The 22,097-nt window shown below is 38.8% G+C and overlaps 1 protein-coding gene across 2 annotated transcripts in view; it reads left to right on the top strand.

The window, feature by feature from the left end:
* Window positions 1-221: 221 nt before the first annotated feature.
* The window catches only part of SCAMP1 (secretory carrier membrane protein 1), a 102,305-nt gene continuing 80,429 nt past the window's right edge, over window positions 222-22,097 (top strand). For both annotated transcript variants that reach the window (XM_012664605.1, XM_012664604.1), the window contains exon 1: window positions 222-445. In XM_012664605.1, coding sequence (XP_012520059.1) covers window positions 389-445 — 57 coding nt within the window. In that variant the 5' untranslated portion in view covers window positions 222-388. The remainder of the gene's footprint in view (window positions 446-22,097) is intronic.

Below are 22,097 nucleotides of genomic sequence, written 5' to 3'. Positions count from 1 at the left end.
AGGGAGCCAATTTTAAATTGAAGCTAATACAATCGAGTGCAGCCGGACGCAGCGCTCCGCGGGATGCGGAATCTGACGCGGGCTCTTAGAGCACCGGGCGCATCACGTCCGCTATCCGTTCCCGGCTCCCTCCGCCTCCGGGCCCTACTCGGTCTCAGCCAAAGCCCGGCGCGTGGGATCCAGGCCCGGAGGAACAGGCCGGGAACGGGAGCCGCGGCCGGGAGCCTGCCACACCGGGCATGCTCAGTGGCGCGGCCGGCTGGGTGGCCCCGCGAGCTGCACCCGGATCTGCTCGGCGGCGGCGACGTGAACGCGCAGGGGGGCGGCGGCCTCGCCTCATCTCTTTCCCTTCGCCTGGGTCGGGTGGGTGACGCCGCGCGCCAGAGAGATGTCGGATTTCGACAGTAACCCATTTGCGGACCCGGATCTCAACAACCCCTTCAAGGTGAGCTTAGACCCCAGCATCTCCCGCCGCCGCGACGCGTCGTTGTTTGTGAAAACAGACGAGTTCCTTCGCGCCCACTGCGTCCGCCACTCGGCTTCCCTTGGCATACCAGAGAGGGGCGCGGGGCCGCCGTACCCCATTTGGGGTCGCGCCCCGGCCCCCCACGCGTCATCCGTTTGTGGGGGGGACCTCCCCAGCTACGCGTCAGGCCGCCCTTCCCCGCGTCCCCGACTGGTGAGGCTCGTGCCCTCACCCGGGACTGGGCCCGCGCGCCCAGAGGGGTCCTGGCCCGCCCCTCGGTACCGGGGAGAGGGAGAGCTGAGGGCAGGTGGAGTCGTGGGGGGCCCGGCCGGGGGCCGAGAGACGGCTGAGGGGGTCCCGCCCTGCGGTGGGGTTGTCATGGGGACCGAAGTGGCAGCGGCGAAGGGCTGCGTGGGGTGATGGCAGAGAGTGGAGGAGGAGAGGGGGTGAGGGCACCGGATACGTGCAATTAAGAAAAAGGTTGTGTTTTTTATTTTTTAAACTTGTGTTGCACCCGAATACCACCAGCGGCGCTGCCACCACCCCCTTTCCCCGTTAGGCTGAGGTTGAGTGTGCTGATATCAAAACAGAAGTTAAAAATAAACAAACATATCTGGAAAACAATAGTGCACGTGGACATCTTCCTACCTAACTGCTCCTAGCAAGGTAAACGCTGGGATATTTTCCAAGCCCCTAGTGCGTCACCGGTTCTCTGGGCTGTATGAGGATACCATTTCCCACTTGAGCTGCTTTCCTTATTGGAGTCGACCTTATCAACCCCAGCTGGTACAGAAACCCGCAAAGGAAGGTGGCGGAGGTGTTCATGATCTGCGTTTAAATTAACGCAACATCTAAATAACTCTTTAAAAAGTGCTCTGGATTTCATAATGAGCGTAACTGCTTGGCGAGTAATTTGTTTCCAACTGTTGGTCGAAGTTGTTTCTTAATCTCCCTTGGCCATGTGCAATAGTAACTTTAATTTGGAGTCCCACAAAATCAAACAGTAACTCTAATTTGTGATCACACAAGGGTCACTTCTGGCTTGTTGAGTTTACATCTCTTCTTTTTATGTTTGGTTTTATCTCTTATTAGGAATCCTGGAAGAGTAAAAATATTCCTGTTTTATTAAATGCCTGGTAATTTCATGGAGGATTTTTTTAATGAAATGAACCTGATTATTGACAACTTGACTCACTTTGTAGAGTAGACTCAGTCACTATTCCATTGTCCTTAATGTTGCTTAAGAACATTCATTGCAACTGGCCTATAACTTTCAGTTTTTTACAGATGATTTAAAGGAGAATTTTACAGTTGCATTTTAGAATTTTACGGTTGCATTTAAAGGAGAATTTTTTTCCTTGAAGTTTTGTTTCAGTTAGTATTGGACTTGCATGTGTGGAAAATCAGATTATTTTTAAACCATAGATTTCCTAAAGAGACATTTTGTAAATTGCTAAATGAGTGTTAATTTAAACTATTTTGAAGGTATAACATCAAGAACCTTTTAGTTTTTCCTAATTCAGATAATTCATTGCTGCTGTTTATTCGGAATCTGACAATTTGGCTGTTTATTTTCTATTTGGTTATTCTTTTTCATGGCTCATTTCTTATTAGTTGATTCTCTTGTCAGGGCAAGACATTGTCTTCTTAGCCCAGACTGCCCTTTTGTGACATCTAATGTTGCCATGACACTTTCCTCTTCTGACATTTATAAGGTTGCTGTAGTAATTCTAAACCCCAAAGTAGTTTTAAATATTCATTGTGGCATAAAATTATAAACCTTTTTTGTTCTTTATAAGTGGATACACTCAGAGGACAGTGATTATTCAAGTTCATAAAATGCTTAAGGGATGGATTGTTTAGGTCTAAGACTTGGTTGCACACATATTCCTGCTTATGATCTCGCTGTTTTTGGTGACTCTTCCACTGTGAATCAGTCTGACTTTTTATCTTTCCATTTGTGTCCTGCTGCCCTTTCTCCTCAAAGAAGAACTTTATACTGTATTTTTTCTTCTTTGTACTTTTGCTTTCTTCTATGTGAAAATGATTTTTGAAATAACATTTCTGATACTCAAATATAAAAAGTTCCTAGACTCATCTTTGCGTTACCTTATGATCATCTGTCTTTTCAAATCTGTTCTTATTTTCAAGTATATAATATATCACATTTGGTAACCATGCTAATTTCTTTTTTATTAAATTTTATTTGGTTTCTGTTACATTTTTTGTTAATATTTCTTTTCCTTCACTTTCATGTTAGGAATACTTTTGCAAGCATCTTTATTTGAGACAAGTCATGGAAATAATTTCTGAGTATAATCTCCTGAGGTAATATAACCACAGTGGTTTACTTGATTTTTATTGTAAAATTGTAATTATTTGCAGTAGTCAGATCTTTTTTCTTTAGCCCCTGCTTTATTCCATTGGTTGTGCTAGGCTCAGTGAATGGGTTTTCATTGTGTATCAAGAAACTTGGAGTAACTAGAAATTTGTAGCAATCCAAAAGAAAACAGATTATTAATTATATGGAAATTTCTTGGAATCCACTCTCCAATTGTTAAAATGTAGTTTTCAGTGTAGAGAGGAAAAATATTTTCTACATAGCCAACATGCATTTATTGAATAATTGCTGTATGTCCCTGTTCTTCGGTTCAGTTTATTCTTTCAACAGATACTGAAGAAATGGCTGTATCCTTATGGATATTAGTCTAACATGGAGACAGACATGCTTGGGAAGTGAAATAAAGGGGGAGAGTTCAATGACCAGCAGAGGTGAGCAATATAGGGTTCTACAAGGCAGTGTAAGAGTGTATGATTAAGTGCCAGAATCAGTGCAGTTTGTTCTTAGGGAGAAATTAATAAGTAGCCAGAAAATCTTCATGCCTTCTAATATGCTTTTGCATATTAATATGATGATTGAATTAGAAAATTCATTATGGAAAAACATTTAAATTAATGTAACTTTTAAAATATGAGCAGAATCAATTTCAGAGTTGAGAAGGCTGAATATTAAAATGTATTTAGTCAGATCTCATTTTACGGATTAAAACAAAAACAAAGCCCAGTGTTTGCTTCGGCAGCACATATGCTAAAATTGGAACGATACAGAGAAGATTAGCGTGGCCCCTTCATTAGGATGCAATGCAAGTCCATAAAATGTTACATATTTAAAAAAAAATTTTTTGTTTTTTTTAAAATGTCAGTAAATATTTCATAAATGAAAAAAAACAAAAAACAGAGGCCAAAGAGGCTAACTTATTCATTGTCGTATGCCCACGTGTAGGTAGGTTGTGTAGAGTTGACATTAGAACTTAGGTCTTCAGATTCGTAGTCCATCGCTGGTGGCACCATATGTGCTTCCTGATGCATTTTTGACTCCACAGTTCTTTTTATTTGAAGCTTGGAGTTGAGGCTCTTGTGCTTGTGGTGAAGCAGCAAAGGAAAAGATTTAAAGTTTTGGCTCAAGAGTTAAAAAAGACCTGGGTTTGATCCTGGCTTTGTCACTAACCAGCTGCAAGACCTTGGAAAATTACTTAACCTCTTTAAGCCTTAGTTTGCTATTCTGTAAAATAGTACAATAGTACATTCTTCATGGGACTGTTAATAGGATTAGCTGACCGTACATTTAGCATGTAGTAAGTACTCAATGTGTGGTGGCTTTAGTAGGTACTGATGTTTACTATTAGCATTTAATTATGTTAACCACAGTATTCTTAGCTATTTTTTTTTGGAGACAGAGTCTCACTCTGTTGCCCGGGCTAGAGTGCCGTGGTATCAGCCTAGCTCACAGCAACCTCAGACTCCTGGGCTCAAGCGATCCTCCTGCCTCAGCCTCCCAGGTAGCTGGGACTACAGGCACGTACCACCATGCCTGGCTAATTTTTTCTATTTTTAGTTGTTTGTCTAATTTCTTTCTATTTATAGTAAAGACGGGGTCTCGCTCTTGTTCAGGCTGGTCTCGAACTCCTGAGCTCAAGCAATCCTCCCACCTCGGCCTCCCAGAGTGCTAGGATTACAGGCATGAGTCACCGTGCCCAGCCTTCTTAGCTAGTAATTGGTAAAATTCCTGTTCCTTTTAGATTTTCTGGAGTGCTAGTAGTAGCCATTTGGCTGATCATAGTCAAGGAATCAAAGCTAAAAATAATTAAGTGCTTTGCCCTAGGTCATCCTGCTAGCCTAGACCAAGGTTGTCTGAATTTGGGTGCTTTGTCAATACACATGGTTCCTCCCTAATAAAAGAACCCCATGTTAACTTTGAGCACAATATCCAGTTGTTTTGACCTCAAAAATTGATTCTACTTTATTTAAATAATCTCTTAGAAATGGCCTAAAATTCAGCATTTTCGCTTTTGTTATCTTCTTAAGTCACGGTAATTTCAGTGGCATTCTAAGATTGTAGTTGAAGTTGAAAATTAAAAAGCTTGTCATTAAAAAGTGACCCATTGGCGGGCGTGGTGGCTCACGCCTGTAATCCTAGCACTCTGGGAGGCTGAGGCGGGTGGATCGCTCAAGGTCAGGAGTTCAAGACCACCCTGAGCAAGAGTGAGACCCCGTCTCTACTAAAAATAGAAATTATCTGGACAACTAAAAACATATATATATAGAAAAAATTAGCCGGGCATGGTAGTGCATGCCTGTAGTCCCAGCTACTCGGGAGGCTGAGGCAGGAGGATTGCTTGAGCCCAGGAGTTTGAGGTTGCTGTGAGCTAGGCTGACGCCACGGCACTCTTGCCAGGGCAACAGAGCCAGACTCTGTCTCAAAAAAAAAAAAAAAAAAGTGACCCATAATTCAAGTATGTTATTCATTTGTCTTATTCTGTTTGGGCTACTATAACAAAATATAGTACTTTGCACTGGGCATAAACAACAAAAATCTATTGCTTACAGTTCTGGAGGCTTGGGAGTCCAAGATCAAAGTGCCAGCAGATTCAGTGTCTAGCGAGGGCCTGTTCCTCATAGATGGCACCTTCTATTTGTCCTCACGTGACGGAAGGGTACAGCAGCACTCTGGGGCCTCTTTTATAAGTGCATCACTCCCATGCTTGAGAGTGGAGCACTCATGACCTAATCACTGCTTAAAGGAACCACCTTCTAATACCATCACCTTGGTGAGTAATTTTCAACCTGTGATTTTTGGAACACAAACATTCAGACCATAGCACCATTTGTTTTTATTGTTTTCATTTTGTAACATCAAGGATGTTATCCTTCTTGTTTCATTTGCATTTGTAGTGATATTTACATCAAGTTGATTTTGTTCCTTATCTATTTAAAATTTTGAGTCTGGAGATTAGATAGCCTAGGAAAGGATTCCTAGGATTTCCTTTGTGATAGTCACACTTTCAAAACTTTATCTTATAATGTTAATCTGGGACATAGTGATTGTAGGTTATGGTCTGTGGTATTTTACATTCATGAGTTCCTGCTCTCTTTTCCTCAGGTTAGTATTTTTTAAAAGCATGTATTAAGCTACTTCTTATATTTCATCAATTTAAGATGCCATCCTTTGTAAGATGCACCATTATTTAATTACCACTGTCTCACCTGTTGCTGTGTCACAATCCCAAAATATAATATGTTGAAACAATTACTTGCTCATGATTCTGTTATTTGAGCTAGGCAGTTTTTTGTTTTTGTTTTTTTTAATGTTCTTACCTGAAGTCACTCAGGTGGCTTCAGTCACTTGACAGCTTGACTAGGACTGGATGGTTTAAGATGTCCTCACTTGTGTGCTTGCTGATGACCTGGAATTGTCAGTGGGGGCAGAAATTGGTTCTTTTTCATGTAGCCTCTTTACTAGTAATAACCTGGACTGTTTACATAGTGGCAACAGTGCTCCAAGAGGGTAAGAGTTGAAGCTACAAGGCTTCTTGAGTCATATGCCACTTCTGCTACATTCTGTTGGTCAAAACAAGCCACAAGATCAGTCCAGATTCAAAAAGGGGTGGGGAAGATGAGACTCCACTTCTTGGCAGGAGGCAGACCTATGAACTACAGGTATACCCAGCATATAATGGTGCGACAGGTATAGGATAACCTCAGTAGACACTCCCATTCAAATAGGAGAAGAGTGGGAAGCATGTAGCAATTGCTGATCCACAGCAATTCTGAAATCTAGCCGGGTAAGTGTTGTTGGGGTCCCCTACTTGGGAGCAATGAATGTTCCTTGATTAGGGCCCAATTCTGCTATGTGGAACTGGTTCCTTCATCCATTATTTTGTTCTGCTTTTGGCTCCACCCTCCGAGAGAAAGAAAAAGACCTATTTGCAACTGAGTAGCATTTTCAGCCTGCTTCCTGGCCAATTGAAAGTTGGGAGCCCAGAAGTTTCTTTTCATTGTGAGATGTCTTTTTTTTTTTGTCCAGGCTGGCATAACTCTCTTTTTTTTTTTTTTTTTTTTTTGAGACAGAGTCTCACTCTTTTGCCCAGGCTAGAGTGAGTGCCGTGGCGTCAGCCTAGCTCACAGCAACCTCAAACTCCTGGGCTCAAGCGATCCTGCCTCAGCCTCCCGAGTAGCTGGGACTACAGGCATGCGCCACCATGCCCGGCTAATTGCTCTATATATTTTTAGTTGTCCAATTAATTTCTTTCTATTTTTAGTAGAGACGGGGTCTCGCTCTTGCTCAGGCTGGTTTCGAACTCCTGAGTTCAAACAATCCGACCACCTCGGCCTCCCAGAGAGCTAGGATTACAGGCGTGAGCCACCGTGCCCGGCCTCATAACTCTCTTAAAAATTCTTATTAATCTTGTTGGCATTCAAACCATGCCTTAAAAACCACATCCATAATTCTTTTTAAGACAGTCTTCTTTACCTAGGATGGAGTGTCAGGTGCTATGAATCAACACTCTTGAGCTATTTAGAAAACCTTTGGTCTAGGTTGAGCATCTCCTTTGGCCAGTGGAACCTTCCGGGGAGGCATGATGGGAGGCTGTTACTGTAGGAGACTACTGTGCCACATGACAAAACTAGTATTTGAACACAGTTTTATTTTGGTCCCATAGCTATCACAGTGGTCATACTTGAGATGATGGTGATTGTGAAAAACTTTTAAAGTAAACCATTCTTGTGTTATTACCAAAAAAGTTTTTTTTTTAAGATACGGTTAATATTTTATAGTGCTGAATCCAGATCCAAATAATTTGTTATTTATTTTTTGAGACAGAGTCTCACTCTGTTGCTCAGACTGGAGTGCAGTGGCCTTATCATAGCTCACTGTAGCCTGAAGCTCCTGGGCTTAAGGGATCCTCCTGCCTTAGCCTCCTAGTATATGGGACTGCAGGTGAACACCACCATGCCCGGCTAATCTTTTTATTTTTTGTAAAGACGGGAGTCTCACTGTGTTGCCCAGGCTGGTCTCAAACTTTTATCCTTAAGCAGTCCTCTTGCCTTGACCTCCCAAAATGCTGGGATTACAGGTTTGAACCACCACGCTTAGCCTATTTTCTTAATGTGAACTATCAGTGTGATATAGTTGCTGAAAAAAATATATTTAATGAAATTAGTGAATAGTTCATCAAAGATCACTGGTCACAGATCACCACAGCAGATATAATGGAAAAGTTTAAAATATTGGGATGATTACCAAAATGTGACACAGAGACAGACATGATGTGAACATGTGCTGTTGGAAAAATGGCACCCATAGACTTGTTTGAAGCAGGGTTGCCACAAATTTTAATTTATAAAATATGCAGTAAAGTGCAATAAAATGAGGTATCTTTGTATTTTCTCTCATATTCTATTAGATATTGGACTTGAGTCTTACCATCAGCTAGAGAGGAAGCTTTGTGTGCTAGAGGCCTGTTGCCTCTAGCCTCGGCTCTAAGCTTCAGCTGCTTTTGACACATAGGTGATGATGTTCTCTTTCTTGTGACCCTTGTCCACCCTGGCTTCAGTTGACTGATCTTGCAGAGTGTACCTGGCCTACAGGAAGCAGTAGAGTAGGAGTCATCTCGCTAGGGCTTTTGAGGGCCATTTTCAATAATTCCAGTTCCTAGGCCGGGCATGGTGGCTCATGCCTGTAATCCTAGCACTCTGGGAGGCTGAGGCAGGTGGATCATTTGAACTCAGGAGTTTGAGACCAGCCTGAGCAAGAGTGAGACCCCGTCTACTAAATATAGAGAAAGAAATGATCTGGACAACTAAAAATATATAGAAAAAAGTAGCCGGGCATGGTGGTGCATGCCTGTAGTCCCAGCTACTCGGGAGGCTGAGGCAGAAGGATCGCTTGAGCCGAGGAGTTTGAGGTTGCTGTGAGCTAGGCTGATGCCACAGCACTCTAGCCCAGGCAACAGAGTGAGACTCTGTCTTAAAAAAAATAATAATAATAATTCCAGTCCCTCATTAGAGCAGTTCTTGAAATAGAAGTAGATGTTGCGGAATTCCTGTCTCTATGAAACCTTGCATCCTTTTTTCTGTATGTGTCTTTAAGATACTCTCCCATCCCCAGCATTTGAGGTGAACTGAGTTGAGTCTTTCTTTCAACCAAAAGTGCCAAACAATAAATGCGAAGTGACATTTTCTTGCCAAAATGGTGGTAGAATTAAACCTGTATTTAGATCTACAGTTTTTGGTGGTATAGTGGAATAATGTAAATCCAAACATTATAAGATGTGTTTAAATCACAAGGGAGAATTTCCCAACTTTCAATAGGTGTGGTATATAAAAGGTAACAGGGAGTTTGGTTGGATTTGACCTTGTAACAAGTCTCCTTACCACTTTCATTCTGTTTCATTTATGCCTACTGAGGCAGTCTGTACTGTCTTACAGTTTCTGATTTCACATGTATAGAACAGTGTTGGTACCCCTGTTCTTTCCTGTGCAAGAACTGCCACAAGAAACCCTTTAGATCTGTACCCAGGGAGCAATCCAGTAATTCCCTTGTCCTTGGTGTTTGGTTTTGAGTACTTTTAAGAATAAGTAATGTTTGTTACTTCATCAGTTGCTGGATGCTTAGGTTGCTTCTACCTTTTGGCTTTTGTGAATAATGCTGCTATAAATATTCATATACAAGTTATTGTTTGAACAATTTAAAAAATTCCCTTGAGTATATATCTAGAGTAGAATTGCTGAATCATATGGTAACTTTATGTTTAATCATTTGAAGAACTTCCGACCTTTTTCCATAGTGACTGCACCATTTTATATTTCTACTAGCAGTATATGACTATGCAGATTTCTCCACATCCTTGCCAATACTTGTTGTTACCTGTTTTTTATTCAAGCCATCCTAGTGGATGGTATCTCATTGTTTTGATTTGTATTCCCCTGATAACTAATGATGTTGAAAATCATTTTATGTACGTATTGACCATTTGCATATCTTCTTTGGAGAAATGTTTATTGAGATCCTTTGTATATTTTTAGATTGGTTTGTCTTTTTTATTATTGAGTTGTAGATTTTTATATATAGTAGATACAAGTCTTTTATCGGATATGTGATTTGCGAACATTTTCTCTCATTCTGTGGGCTTTTTATGTTCTTGTTAATGTCCTTGGAAGCACAAAAGCTTTTAATTTTGATCAAGTCCAAATTATCTTTTTTGTTTTCGTCTTATCTAATAATCTTTTGCTAAATCCAAGGCAATAAAGATTTATCCCTATGTTTTAAGAGTTTTATAGTTTTAGCTCTTACGTTTAGGTTTATGATTAATTTTGAGTTATTTTTTATATATGCTGTGAGGTAAAGTTCAACTTCATTCTTTTCGCATGTGGATATATAGTTCCAGCACCATTTGCTGAAAAGACTGTTCTTTCCCCATTGAATGATGTTGGTATGCTTGTTGAAAATCTCCATATTCTTTCTTTAACTATGTTCTTGCAAAGGATATGAAGAATTTTATCTAGAAAACCCTCATATTTCATGCAAAAATATATTCCAAATACCTGGTGAGTGTTCCCAGAGTATATATTAACTTGTTCAGCTTCTAAAATTGCCAGAGCTAGTGTCGCAACTACTAAGTCCTTGCATACTTGAATGCTTAATAAAACAATAATAACAGTGTAATAGGTTTTACACTTGGTTTTAGAATGTAATTATGAACACATTATCAATATACCAACTTAATACTTTTCCTTTTTTTAAAAAAAACTTAAAAGAAATATTTTTGTTTATTTTACAGAATACAGTTGAATTGCAGAATATGTTCTTGCATATAAGCAAAAATACTGGAACCTCTTAAACTCATAAAGCAAGGGATAGGTGTGTATTTTATAAAGTGTTGTGCATTTTGAGTATAGGTGAGATCAAAACTAGGAAGAAGGGATTTGTGATAGTTGGACACTGATGATTTTAACTTTACTGATAATAGAAAACACAAATCAGATATTTGAATGCAAGTGATTTAGTGTAGGTAGCTCTTAAAGATTTTTGCTTGTCAAACAAACAATCCCTATCGTAGTGAAAACAATCCCTATCGTAGAAACATTACATGCATAGCAAATACTGGACATTCCCACTTTCTCCAAGAGAAATAAGCAGTGATCATGTTGTATACATGCAAGTGGCAGCCATTTAACCTGTGGGAATCCTCTACTAGTGGTTAAAATTTTCATATGGTAGTTTGGAATATAAGTTAAGTAATGTCAAATCAAAGTGGTAGGTAATAGGAAAAGAGCATCGGGAGAATTGGCCAGTCATGGCCAGGGGCTGGTATACTAGGTATAAGTTTATCACTATTTGGCAATTTTCCTAGAGCTGTGGGTGCTTGTTTAGGTTGATTTAGTCAGGCTTGTGGTTTTATATATGGTGTAGCATGTCTATTGGCGTCTTAAATAGCCATAAATTTTAGCGAATTTCTTACAGGTAAGTAGCATATTGTAAAAATGCAAATTAATGTATTCCCTAACCTTAAAAGAAGTGATACACACTTTTTCTATTTTAAAAATTTTTAATGGAAATCTTTATAGTTGAATCTCAGGGGAACTTAACCTCTGTTTAGAATTGAGTTCATAAGAAAAAGTTCTATAAATTATACATACTGCAGGCAGACATTTCTATGTTCTTAGCCTGGTGATAGGGGAACTAGAAGAAGGAGTAAATGAAATTTATAGAGGTTTCTTTTCCAGTAGGTGAGGGGAATAGTAAGAAGGTGGAACTAGGCTGCCTAGGTTGGCTTCTCTATCTCCTAGTTAGGTGATCTTAGGCAAATTACTTAATTTTTCTGCTTTCAGCATTTATTTTGTTTTTTCTTTTCTTTTCTTTTTTTTACATTTCTTGTAATTTTAGTCGTCCTTTTGAATCAGGACAAAAATGGGAATCTCTTAAAATAACAGATAAAGAAAATAAATAATGCAAGATTATCTTTGGTTGTAACTTGTGATTATTTTTTATTTCATCCTTAAATTGCCTATATTTTCTACGGCAGACTCTAATTTGTGTTTAACTTTAAAACTTTTTGGTATTAACAGAAATAGTAACAAAAACAAAACGTGCAAATTACTGGTTGCTTTACAAAGCTTAGGGGTTTTAGATGCTATTATATGTCGTGACTTAAACTGAGGATAACAGATAAATCACCTTGCGATGTAGGTTTCATTTAAAGGTTAGAGTTGTGCACTTGGTTGTTTAATGTTGGAGATTTTTGACAAGGACATCTCGTGTTCTTTTTATTGTATTAGGTAATTAAATACAAAATGTCCGATTTCGAATCAAAAATTTAGTTTATTATATCTCAAACAAGAAGCAGTACAATTAATCAAAGTATGTGCCTAAACTGTCAACACAGTTTGCCATCTTAATGGTAGCTTGCTTATGCCAGCAGCAAAGAAGCCTGGAGAGTGGCAATGAAATTGTGAAAGGCGGTTTCCACAGCTTGTTGATACTTGAATATTTTTCCTTGCAAATGTGATCCAAAGCCTAGAAGAAGTGGTAGCCAGTTGGTGCAAGGTCTGGTGAATATGGCAGATGACAGAGTTTCCAAGTTCAACTTCTGTAATTTGAGCAGCATTGTTTTTTGTGACATGTGGTCTTGCAGGAGGATTAGCCTGTCTCTGTTGACCAGTCTCGGCTGCTTAATCGTAAGCATCCTCATCATTTTGTCCAATTCATTGTGGTAGACACCCACTGAAATCAGTCAGCTGACCAGGTTTCATGAAACTGTAGTGGATAATAGCAGCTCTGGACCACCAGAGAGATAACATTAGCTTTTTTTGGATGAACATTTGGTTTTAGACTGTGTTTTGGCACCTCATCTTTATCCGACCATTGTGGCAAACACTTGTGATTGTCAAAAAGAATCCATTTTTATCACACACAACAATACGGTGTAGAAATGGGTTGCCTTTATGTCGTGACAGCAAAAAAGGGCTTCAAGACTATTTCTCTTCTGATGCTTGTTTAATTCATGGGTAACCCATCTACCCAGGTTCTTTACCTTGCTCATTTGTTTCAAACGGTCCAATATTATTGGAATAGTAATGTCAAACCTTGCTGCTAATTCACCAGTAGGTTGAGATGGATTCGCTTCCACTACAGCTTTCAGCTCATCATTATCCACCTTGGTCTCAGGTCACTCCCATGGCTCATGTTCAAGATTAAAATCACCATAACAGAACTTCTCAAACCATCGACATACTGTGCGTTCGTTAGTTTATTAGCCACATCCTTCCCAAACACTTCGTTGATTATTTCGAGCTGTTTATGCTGCACTGGTTCCATGACGGAACTTGTATTTGAAAAGAACACGAATTTTTGACTTATCCAGGGTTTCACAAAAATTGCTCTAAAAAAAAAAATTTTGAAAGATAATCACAAACCAAAACATGTGTTTCAAAGAATGAGGATGTACCTTCACACACACACACACACACACACACACACAGACACACACACACAAGTGTAAAAGTGAAATGTCAAAGATACCAACTGTCAGACTTAGTACTTAAGGAAATTGGACATTCCATACTTAGTAACCTAATATTTGTGCTAATTTTTTTTTTTAAGAGACAGGGTCTCGCTCTCTTGCTGAGGCTGCACTGAAGTGGCATGATCATAGCTCACTGCAGCCTCAAATTCCTGGGCTCAAGTGATCCTCCTGCTTCAGCCTCCCCAGTAGCTAGGACTCCAGGAGTGTGCCACCATGCCTGGCTGAGTTTTTTATTTTTTTGTAGAGACAGGAGTCTCGCTGTGTTGCCCAGGCTGGCCTGGAACTCCTGTCCTCAAGCAATCCTCCTGCCTCAGCCTCCCAACATGCTGGGGTTACAGGCATCAGCCACCACCCCTGAACTGAGCTAATAGTTTTTAAAGTTATAATTAGTTTTCGAAGTCATGGGAGGCTAGCAGGGGATGAATCCCTGGTCTCACAAAGAACCTTTCCTCCCCCATGGATACATTGTAATATGTAGAGAATATTTGGGTTTGGCGGTACATACTATGATTCTGAATGCTGGCCTGGGGATCTTAACCACATTTAAAATTAGTTTATAAGAAAATGTTCTGTGAACTACACACTTATTCTCAGGTAGAAAAACTATACTTAAAAATTGTATGCCTATTGGCCGGGTGCCGTGGCTCACGCCTGTAATTCTAGTACTATGGGAGGCCGAGGCGGGGGGATCGCTCGAGGTCAGGGGTTCGAGACCAGCCTGAACAAAAGCGAGACCCCATCTCTACTAAAAGTAGAAAGAAATTAGCTGCACAACTAAAAATATATAGAAAAAATTAGCCGGGCATGGTGGCGCATGCCGGTAGTCCCAGCTGCTTGGGAGGCTGAGGCAGGAGAATTGCTTAAGCCCAGGAGTCTGAGGTTGCTGTGAGCTAGGCTAACACCGCAGCACTCCAGCCCGGGCAACAGAGCGAGACTCTGTCTCCAAAAAAAAAAAAAAAAAAAGTTGTCTGCCTATAATATGAACAAACTATTAAGATCTTTTAAAATTTGTTCACTTCTTTTTGCCACATTTAGTGGTAATTGTTCTGGTATTTCACTATTTAATGTATTAAAGGACAATGATAGAAAACCCATTAATCTTGATGGAGAACCACTATGAATGATGAAACAAACTTTGCACGAAAGTCTCAACAGTTTACTAAAATTAGGGTTATTTGTGTGAGGGGGCTCTGTTCTCCAGCTCCTAGGATATTAATTTAATGGCTTGTTCTTTAATGGTCAAAGGCGATTTAGCTTGTGGGTCAGTTGAGCAGACACATGACTAAATATTTTTCAATTTTATGTGACCAACCTTTTTCATGTCTGTAGACTTCAGTTCATTAATATTGGGGCACCTAGCCCTATTAGTTACTCAATTTCTCATATTTTAAAAGATATTTTGGTGATTTAGTATAATAGGATGTGAAAGTAAAGCCTCTCATTTGTAAATATTCAAACTGCAGTGTCAGTGTTGTTCCTGATGTCTAATCCTCCAATCCTGTTTCTCCTTACTTCTTTCCCAATGAGCATTTCTATTTATTTAATGAAGGTACTGCGTGATCTTGTATTTAGCTTTTTTTTTTGAGACAGAGTCTCACTGTGTTGCCCGGGCTAGAGTGCCGTGGCGTCATCCTAGCTCACAGCAACCTCAGACTCCTGGGCTCAAGCGATCCTCCTGCCTCAGCCTCCTGAGTAGCTGGGACTACAGGCATGCGCCACCATGCCCGGCTAATTTTTTCTATATATTTTTAGTTGTCTGATTAATTTCTTTCTATTTTTAGTAGAGATGGGGTCTCGCTCTTGCTCAGGCTGGTCTCAAACTCCAGAGCTCAAATAATCTGCCGGCCTCGGCCTCCCAGAGAGCTAGGATTACAGGCGTGAGCCACCGCGCCCGGCCTGTATTTAGCTTTTGAAGGCATGAACTTATAGCTGGCTGGCAACATTTCTTCTAAGAAATATTATATCTGATTATCCTTTCATTTTTAACAACAATATGAGATATTCATATGCCACATAATTCACCCATCTAAAGGGTACAGTTCAGTGGTTTTTAATATTATTCACAGTAGTGCAGTCATTGGTACTATAAATTTAAGAACATTTTCATCTTTCCAAAAAGAAACTCCTTTCCCTTTATCAGTCTCTCCACATTTTTCTCCTAACCTCTCCAGCCCTAGGTGACCGCTGGTATACTTTCTGAACATTTCATATCAATGGAATTATACAATATGTGGTGTTCTATGACTGGCTTCTTTCACTTAGCATAATGTATTCAAATTCATCCATGTTATAGCATGTTTCAGGACTTCATTTCTTTTTATTGCCACATAATATTGCATTGTGTGGACATACTGCATTTTTTTTGTCCATTAGATGATATAGATTTGTGTTTCTACTTTTTGGCTGTTATGAATATTGCCGCTGTGAATATTTGTGAACAAATTTTTGTGTGGACGTATGCCTTCATTCTCTTGCATATATGGGAGTGGAATTGCTAGGTCACATGGTAACTGCCAAATTATTTTCCAAAATGGTTGCACTCTTGTATATTACCTTCAGCAGAGTATGAGGATTCTAGTTTTTTCCATGTCTTTGCCAACACTAGTCTTTTTGATAATAGTCATCCTAATATGTGTGAATGGTGTCTCATTATGGTTTTGACTTGCATTTCCCTGATAGCTAATGATGTTGAGCATCTTTTCATGTGCTTATTGGCCATTTGTCTGCATTGGAGAAATGTCTATTCTGACCCTTTGCCCATTTTTAAAATGTTGTTTTTTAATAATTGAGTTATTCTTTATATATTCTGGGCAAAAGTCACTTGTTAGATACATGATTTGCAAAAATTTTCTCCAGTTCTGTGGATTGTCTTTTTACTTTTTTAAAAAACATTTTAGGATTTTATTTTGGGGTAGATTGGAATCTTGCTATGTTGTCTAAGCTGGTCTCAAACTTCTGGGCTCAAATAATCCTCCCACCTCAGCTGGGAGGCAGCCCAGGATTATAGGGGCCAGAAACCACACCCAGCTTCTTTTTACTTTCTTGATGGTATTGTTTGTAGCATGAAAATTTTTAATTTTGATAAAGTCTTTTTTGTTGTTGTTACTTGTGCTTTTGCTGTCATACCTAATAAACCATGCCTAACCCAAGGTCATGAAGATTGAATCCTATGTTTTCTTTTAAGAGTTTTGTAGTGTTAGCGTGTACATTTAGGGCTTTGATTCATTTTGAGTTAATTTTTGTAGTATATGGTGAGAAGTATTGGTCATCTATTTAAAGTTTATTTTGTTAAATCTTAAGGATTTACTATCAGTGTAAAACATTTTCATACTATCTAAATGTTCAGTTCTGTGCCCTACTGATTGCTTTAAGAAATAATTTATTTGGGTTCTTGCCCCTGCTCTATCTTTAGACATTATCTTTTTTTGACTGTTCAGTTAAAATGTTTTCATGTAGTTCGTGCGGCTCAGATATGGTGCTATAAAATAGAATGTGAAATACAGAGTAGCAGGATCCCTTTACTGTGGTGGTTTCTGATAGCATTTGCTATCTAATTCTTTTGCCAGTGGACTAATTTCTATTGTTTTGGTTAGGTGATTAATTGTGACTTTGAGTGGATTTAATAGCATAATTTGAAGAACAAAGCATATTCGTAGTCTATTAACCATTATACATAAAGTGCAGAGTTTGCCAGTTTAATAGGTCTTTAGAGTTATTTAAAATTTTTTATAATTACTGTGACTGCATTAGAGATTAAAGAGGACCAAACTCAGTTGTCTCCAAGAAATTGTTACCATCAGTGATAGAACAAAAGTTGGTTATTTATTTTGCAAACATATTAATATATGGAGCTACTAAAACCAGTCAGGCACTATGATAATCACTAGGGATACAAAGATAAAGAAATGTCCCTAATGTCAAAGAATCCACACTTTCGTTGGGAGACATGGTAATAATAAATGATAAATGGCGATGATGCTAAAGAAACAGGAATAGCATGTTTTTCATATTGCAGAAGCAAAACTTCCTGAGAAGATGAGGCCTGAGCTATCTAGCCTCATTTCCCCTAAATACAGAATCTGAGGCAGAAGACATGTGTTGTTGTGGTTCACTCACCTCATTTTATAGATAGGGAAATTTAGAAACAGAGGTTAATTTTGCTAAGTTCACTCAGGAATGACAGAACTTGGGCTAGAACTATTCCATGGAATGGCCTTAATAGGATAATATGGATAATGATGTGAGAAATTATTTCTCACAGCAGCTACTAAAAGTGCTGTTAGCAATATAAAAGTAAACAAAGGACCAGGCTGCTCAATTTCTCTTTGACTATAGACTAAGAAATAATGTATTCTAGAGAAACTAGAATTTCTTGCTTTCTGTATTGTTTAGTTTCCTTACATAGATCGTTAATTATCTGGAGAGAATTTTTACCAAATTATATTCACAAATGATGTTTCTGTGAACTAAAAATCTTGAACCCCAACCCAACTGGATGGACCCCCTCTTGGCTGAGGGGACCTCAGAAAAATCTTAAAGCTGAGTTTCTGTCCATGAGGAGACGGGAAGTCCGGCCTTATTTTGCCCCCTCCCTTTCGGAGTTACTCTTTGTAACAATAAGATACTAAATTATTAACCGGAATGAAGGCCGTACATGACAAAGCTTAAACCACACCTGCAAGCCATCAATTTACTTAACAAATCACTGGAGTTTTGATAAATGTTCGGTGGTTTGTTTCTGATTAACAGACATCTTTATCTTAAAGTAAAACATTCCAAGCCTTAAGACAGAACTTCATTCCTTTAACCAATTACAAATCAAAGATTTTTTAAACCCATCCATAACCTGTAAGCCTCTTACTTTGAGATGTCCCACCTGTTTGGGACAAACCAATGTACACCTTCAATGTATTGATTTATAATTTTATGTGTAATTTCTGTCTCTGTGAATGTATAAAACCAAACTGAAACCCAGCTACCTTTGGGTGCATTTTCTCAAGACCTTTTGAGGATATGTTTCCCCAAGCTGCAGTCACACACTCTTGGCTCAGAATTAACCTCTTTAAATTATTTTACAGAGTTTGGGTTTTTTCCCTTAACATTCCCAAAGAATTCTTCCTCTACAATCTTATAGAGTATTGTAAGTAATGGACTTACTGTTTTTTTGAGGGGGCACATAATGCTAACGTTAATGTGGACAAATAGTGCAACTTAAGGTGGTTTGTTTTACTTTCAAGTTACACTGTCTTTCAGATGCCTACTTGTGCAGTAGATCTGCTTGGGTATCGTTGCTTTAGTTATGTTTCTAATTTACTGCAGACTGATTTGGGTCTATAAAAAAATTAGTTTGTGAGTCTCTTAGGTTTGAGTAAGGCTGTTATGACTCGTGCCATGAGCATGAATTTCTCGAAATTATGATTTACTGAATAATTCCTAGTGATTATTAAATACTTCTTATAATTTATAAAAGGTTTGCTAAGTACATTGTGGTCTTAGCATCTTGCTGAGAGATTTTTAATAGCTTCTCCTAGTTCATTTTTTTGTTTTTTAAATGGGGCATTTAGAAACTGTAGTACTGTTCCAGGTAAGTGAAATTTTCAGTATTTACTAAATTCATATGATTGTAGTAACTCTGAAAATTACAGAGTAGAGAAAAAGTTTAACTGAGGGCAGGGCCTCAGCTTGGGGCCTTTCTTGTTTAATCAAATCACCTAGTCTAGTGTATGATATTGATTGGACTAAACAGAGCTACTGAAGAATATTTTAATTAAGTTTTGTGGAGTAACACAATGTTTAATTCATCCTTTTTCTTTTGAGGAAATACAATTTTAAACCTAAATTTGTTTTCTTTATTACATTTTCCTCCAACAACTTGGTCTTTGGATTTAGATTTGGATTTGAATCCTGACCATATCACTTACTAGCTGTGTGACTTTGGGCAAATTACTTAAATATCTCGGAGCCAGTTTTCTCAACAGTGAAAGAAGGGATATAGAACATAAATCATAGAGCTCTTCTGAGGATTACATGAGATAAAGAGTCTGGTATGCTAACCTAGATGAATTCTTTCTCTCTTTGAATCTAATTTGCTGTGAACTTTTTCAGTTTTCCATAGGCTTCCTTGATAGAATTTTAAATATGCATTTTTCTTCTACATGTCTATATGATTTTAAAAAATACTTTTTTAGAGATAGAGTGTCACTCTGTCCCCCAGGCTGGAGTACGGTGGTATTTCATATAATCGTAGCTCACTGCAGCCTCATCTGCTGGGCTTGAGGGATCCTCCCTTTTAGCCTCCTGAGTAGCTGGGACTATAGGTGTGTACCACCGTGTCTGGCTAAATTTTTTTTTTCTTTTTTTTTTTTTTTTTGTAGAGACAGGGTCTTTCTGTGTTGCCCAGGTTGGTCTCAAACTCCTGGGCTCAAGCCATCCTCCCCTCTCAGACTCCCAAGTAGCTAGGATTACAGGTGCAAGCCACCATGTCTAACTAAATGTTGATTTTGATACATTTAAAATATTGCTTTCTAATATTTCATGTGAAAATGTGAAGAAAGTGGTGGTGAAAGTCTGCTACTATGTTATATAAAAATACTGGGCTGGGCCGGGCGCGGTGGCTCACGCCTGTAATCCTAGCTCTCTGGGAGGCCGAGGCGGGCGGATTGTTTGAGCTCAGGAGTTCGAAACCAGCCTGAGCAAGAGCGAGACCCCGTCTCTACTAAAAATAGAAAGAAATTAATCGGACAACTAAAAATATGTAGAAAAAATTAGCCGGGCATGGTGGTGCATGCCTGCAGTCCCAGCTACTCGGGAGGCTGAGGCAGAAGGATCGCTTGAACCCAGGAGTTTGAGGTTGCTGTGAGCTAGGATGACGCCACGGCACTCTAGCCAGGGGCAACACAGTGAGACTCTGTCTAAAAAAAAAAAAAAAAAATACTGGGCTCGGAAGCTCCTGATCCAGATCTCTTGTCATCCTTTGTAATTTTGAAAAACTTAGAGGAAATTTAAGTCTGAGTTTGTTGTTTTCCTTTTTGCTAACAAATGAATTTGTACAAATGGATGAAAGTAAAATTATAAGCCAGTCTTGAATGCCTAGTTGTAATGCCTAGATCAGTACAGCTAAGTAGAAATATAATTTGTACCATCTGTGTAATTTAAAATTTTTTTGTACGCGCATCAAAAAAAACTAGGTACAATTAATTTTGATATATTTTATTTTACTCCATATATGCAAAGTCTTATTCCAACACATAATATAAAAACTATTGACACATTTTACATTCTTTTGTGCTAAATTCAATATCTGGTATGTTTTATACTTTAAGCACGTCTCAATTGGATTAATTACATTTCAAGAGCTACTTGTGGCTAGTGGCCATCATACTGTACAGCACAGGTTTAGATGAATAAAATGTATTACTACAACAGTAGATGGTTTTTGCACACTGCAGGGCATGTGATAAAAGAATATCAATAGTAATTGCCAATCTAATGTTTGCCTTTATTCCTTAGCAGTGACTTACGTGGATGGTGAGAATTTACCCATTTTTGCAATCTCTATTTCATACGTAATTTCACCAGTTATTATTATCCATTCCCAAATATATAAACATTTTCAAAGTCCTAAAATATGTCCACTTCATATTAAATCTGTAAGTATGACATGAGCAGTTTTGTATTTTGAAAGCTCATTCTGACTCATTATGAAGAATAGATTTCAAAGAGGTCAGAAGGTGGGGAGGAAGTACAGTAAGGAGGCCATTGCAGTTTACGCTGGAGAAATACTGGCAGCTTGAACTGGGATAGAGGAGGAGAGATGGAGAAGTGGACCAAAAGAGGGTGAGACTGGGGACCGATAGTAGCTTGAGTGTGAAATATGGTTGAAGCAATGTTTTTCGTTCTTTTTGCTTGTGTGCATCTTAAAGATGATCAAGACTTGAAATGTGAAGTATCCTGCTGAGAGGAAGAACTTGAACATATGAGGGAAAAGGATAATTGATAGTGTAATCCTGAGAAAAGGTGGGAAGACATGAAGCTTAGATACGAAAAGTATTTGTTTTTTGTTGTTATTTTTGGATAAATTTTCTTGGTGTAAACTTTTGAACTGCAGGGAATATCTAACACTAAGAAAAAGGGTAAATTAAAGACAAGTTATGTTTCTCTTTTTTTAAATTGGAAAGGGAAGAAAAAGAAGGTAAAGAGTTAAATTAAGCAGTGATTAATAGCAGTTATGGATCAATAAGTATGTTAGGGATGAGTATACTAGGGACCAGTAAATGTTCATACTTATTAAAATCTATCACAGATTTTATTTAAATATACTCAGGGGAGTAAATTGTTAAATGAAATACAAAAATGGCAAAGAATATTGGTTCCATCTGTTTTGATTTTAAGGCATGGAGACATGCTGAGGTTACTTCGGGTGATGGATATTTATTGTAAGGGTTTTGGGGGAGGGAAGGAAGCCCAACACAATCTGCAATTGTAATGAAACAGTCTCTGGAAGCAAACAAGGTATTTCCTCAATCCATACCTCCTCCTCCACTTCCCCACCTCTCCCCTAAGGAGTGGAAGCCATTTTCAAATGAAATCTGTACTTATAAAACAAATAAAAGTTGAGCTTCACTAAATCAAGTGAATATTGGGGACCTGATCTCTGCCACCCTCCATTCCTTCTTCTCCTCTCATACTTCCTCCTTTTTCCTTCAGGCAGAGGCCCTTCTGATGATCTATAGGACATTGTGAAAACATTTAATGCAGTCATTCCT

Source organism: Propithecus coquereli, unplaced genomic scaffold, assembly GCF_000956105.1.
Source record: "Propithecus coquereli isolate 6110/MARCELLA unplaced genomic scaffold, Pcoq_1.0 Scaffold9, whole genome shotgun sequence".
Lineage (NCBI taxonomy): Eukaryota > Metazoa > Chordata > Mammalia > Primates > Indriidae > Propithecus > Propithecus coquereli.
Note: the sequence above shows the minus strand (reverse complement) of the source record. Positions and strands in the feature narration are given on the sequence as shown.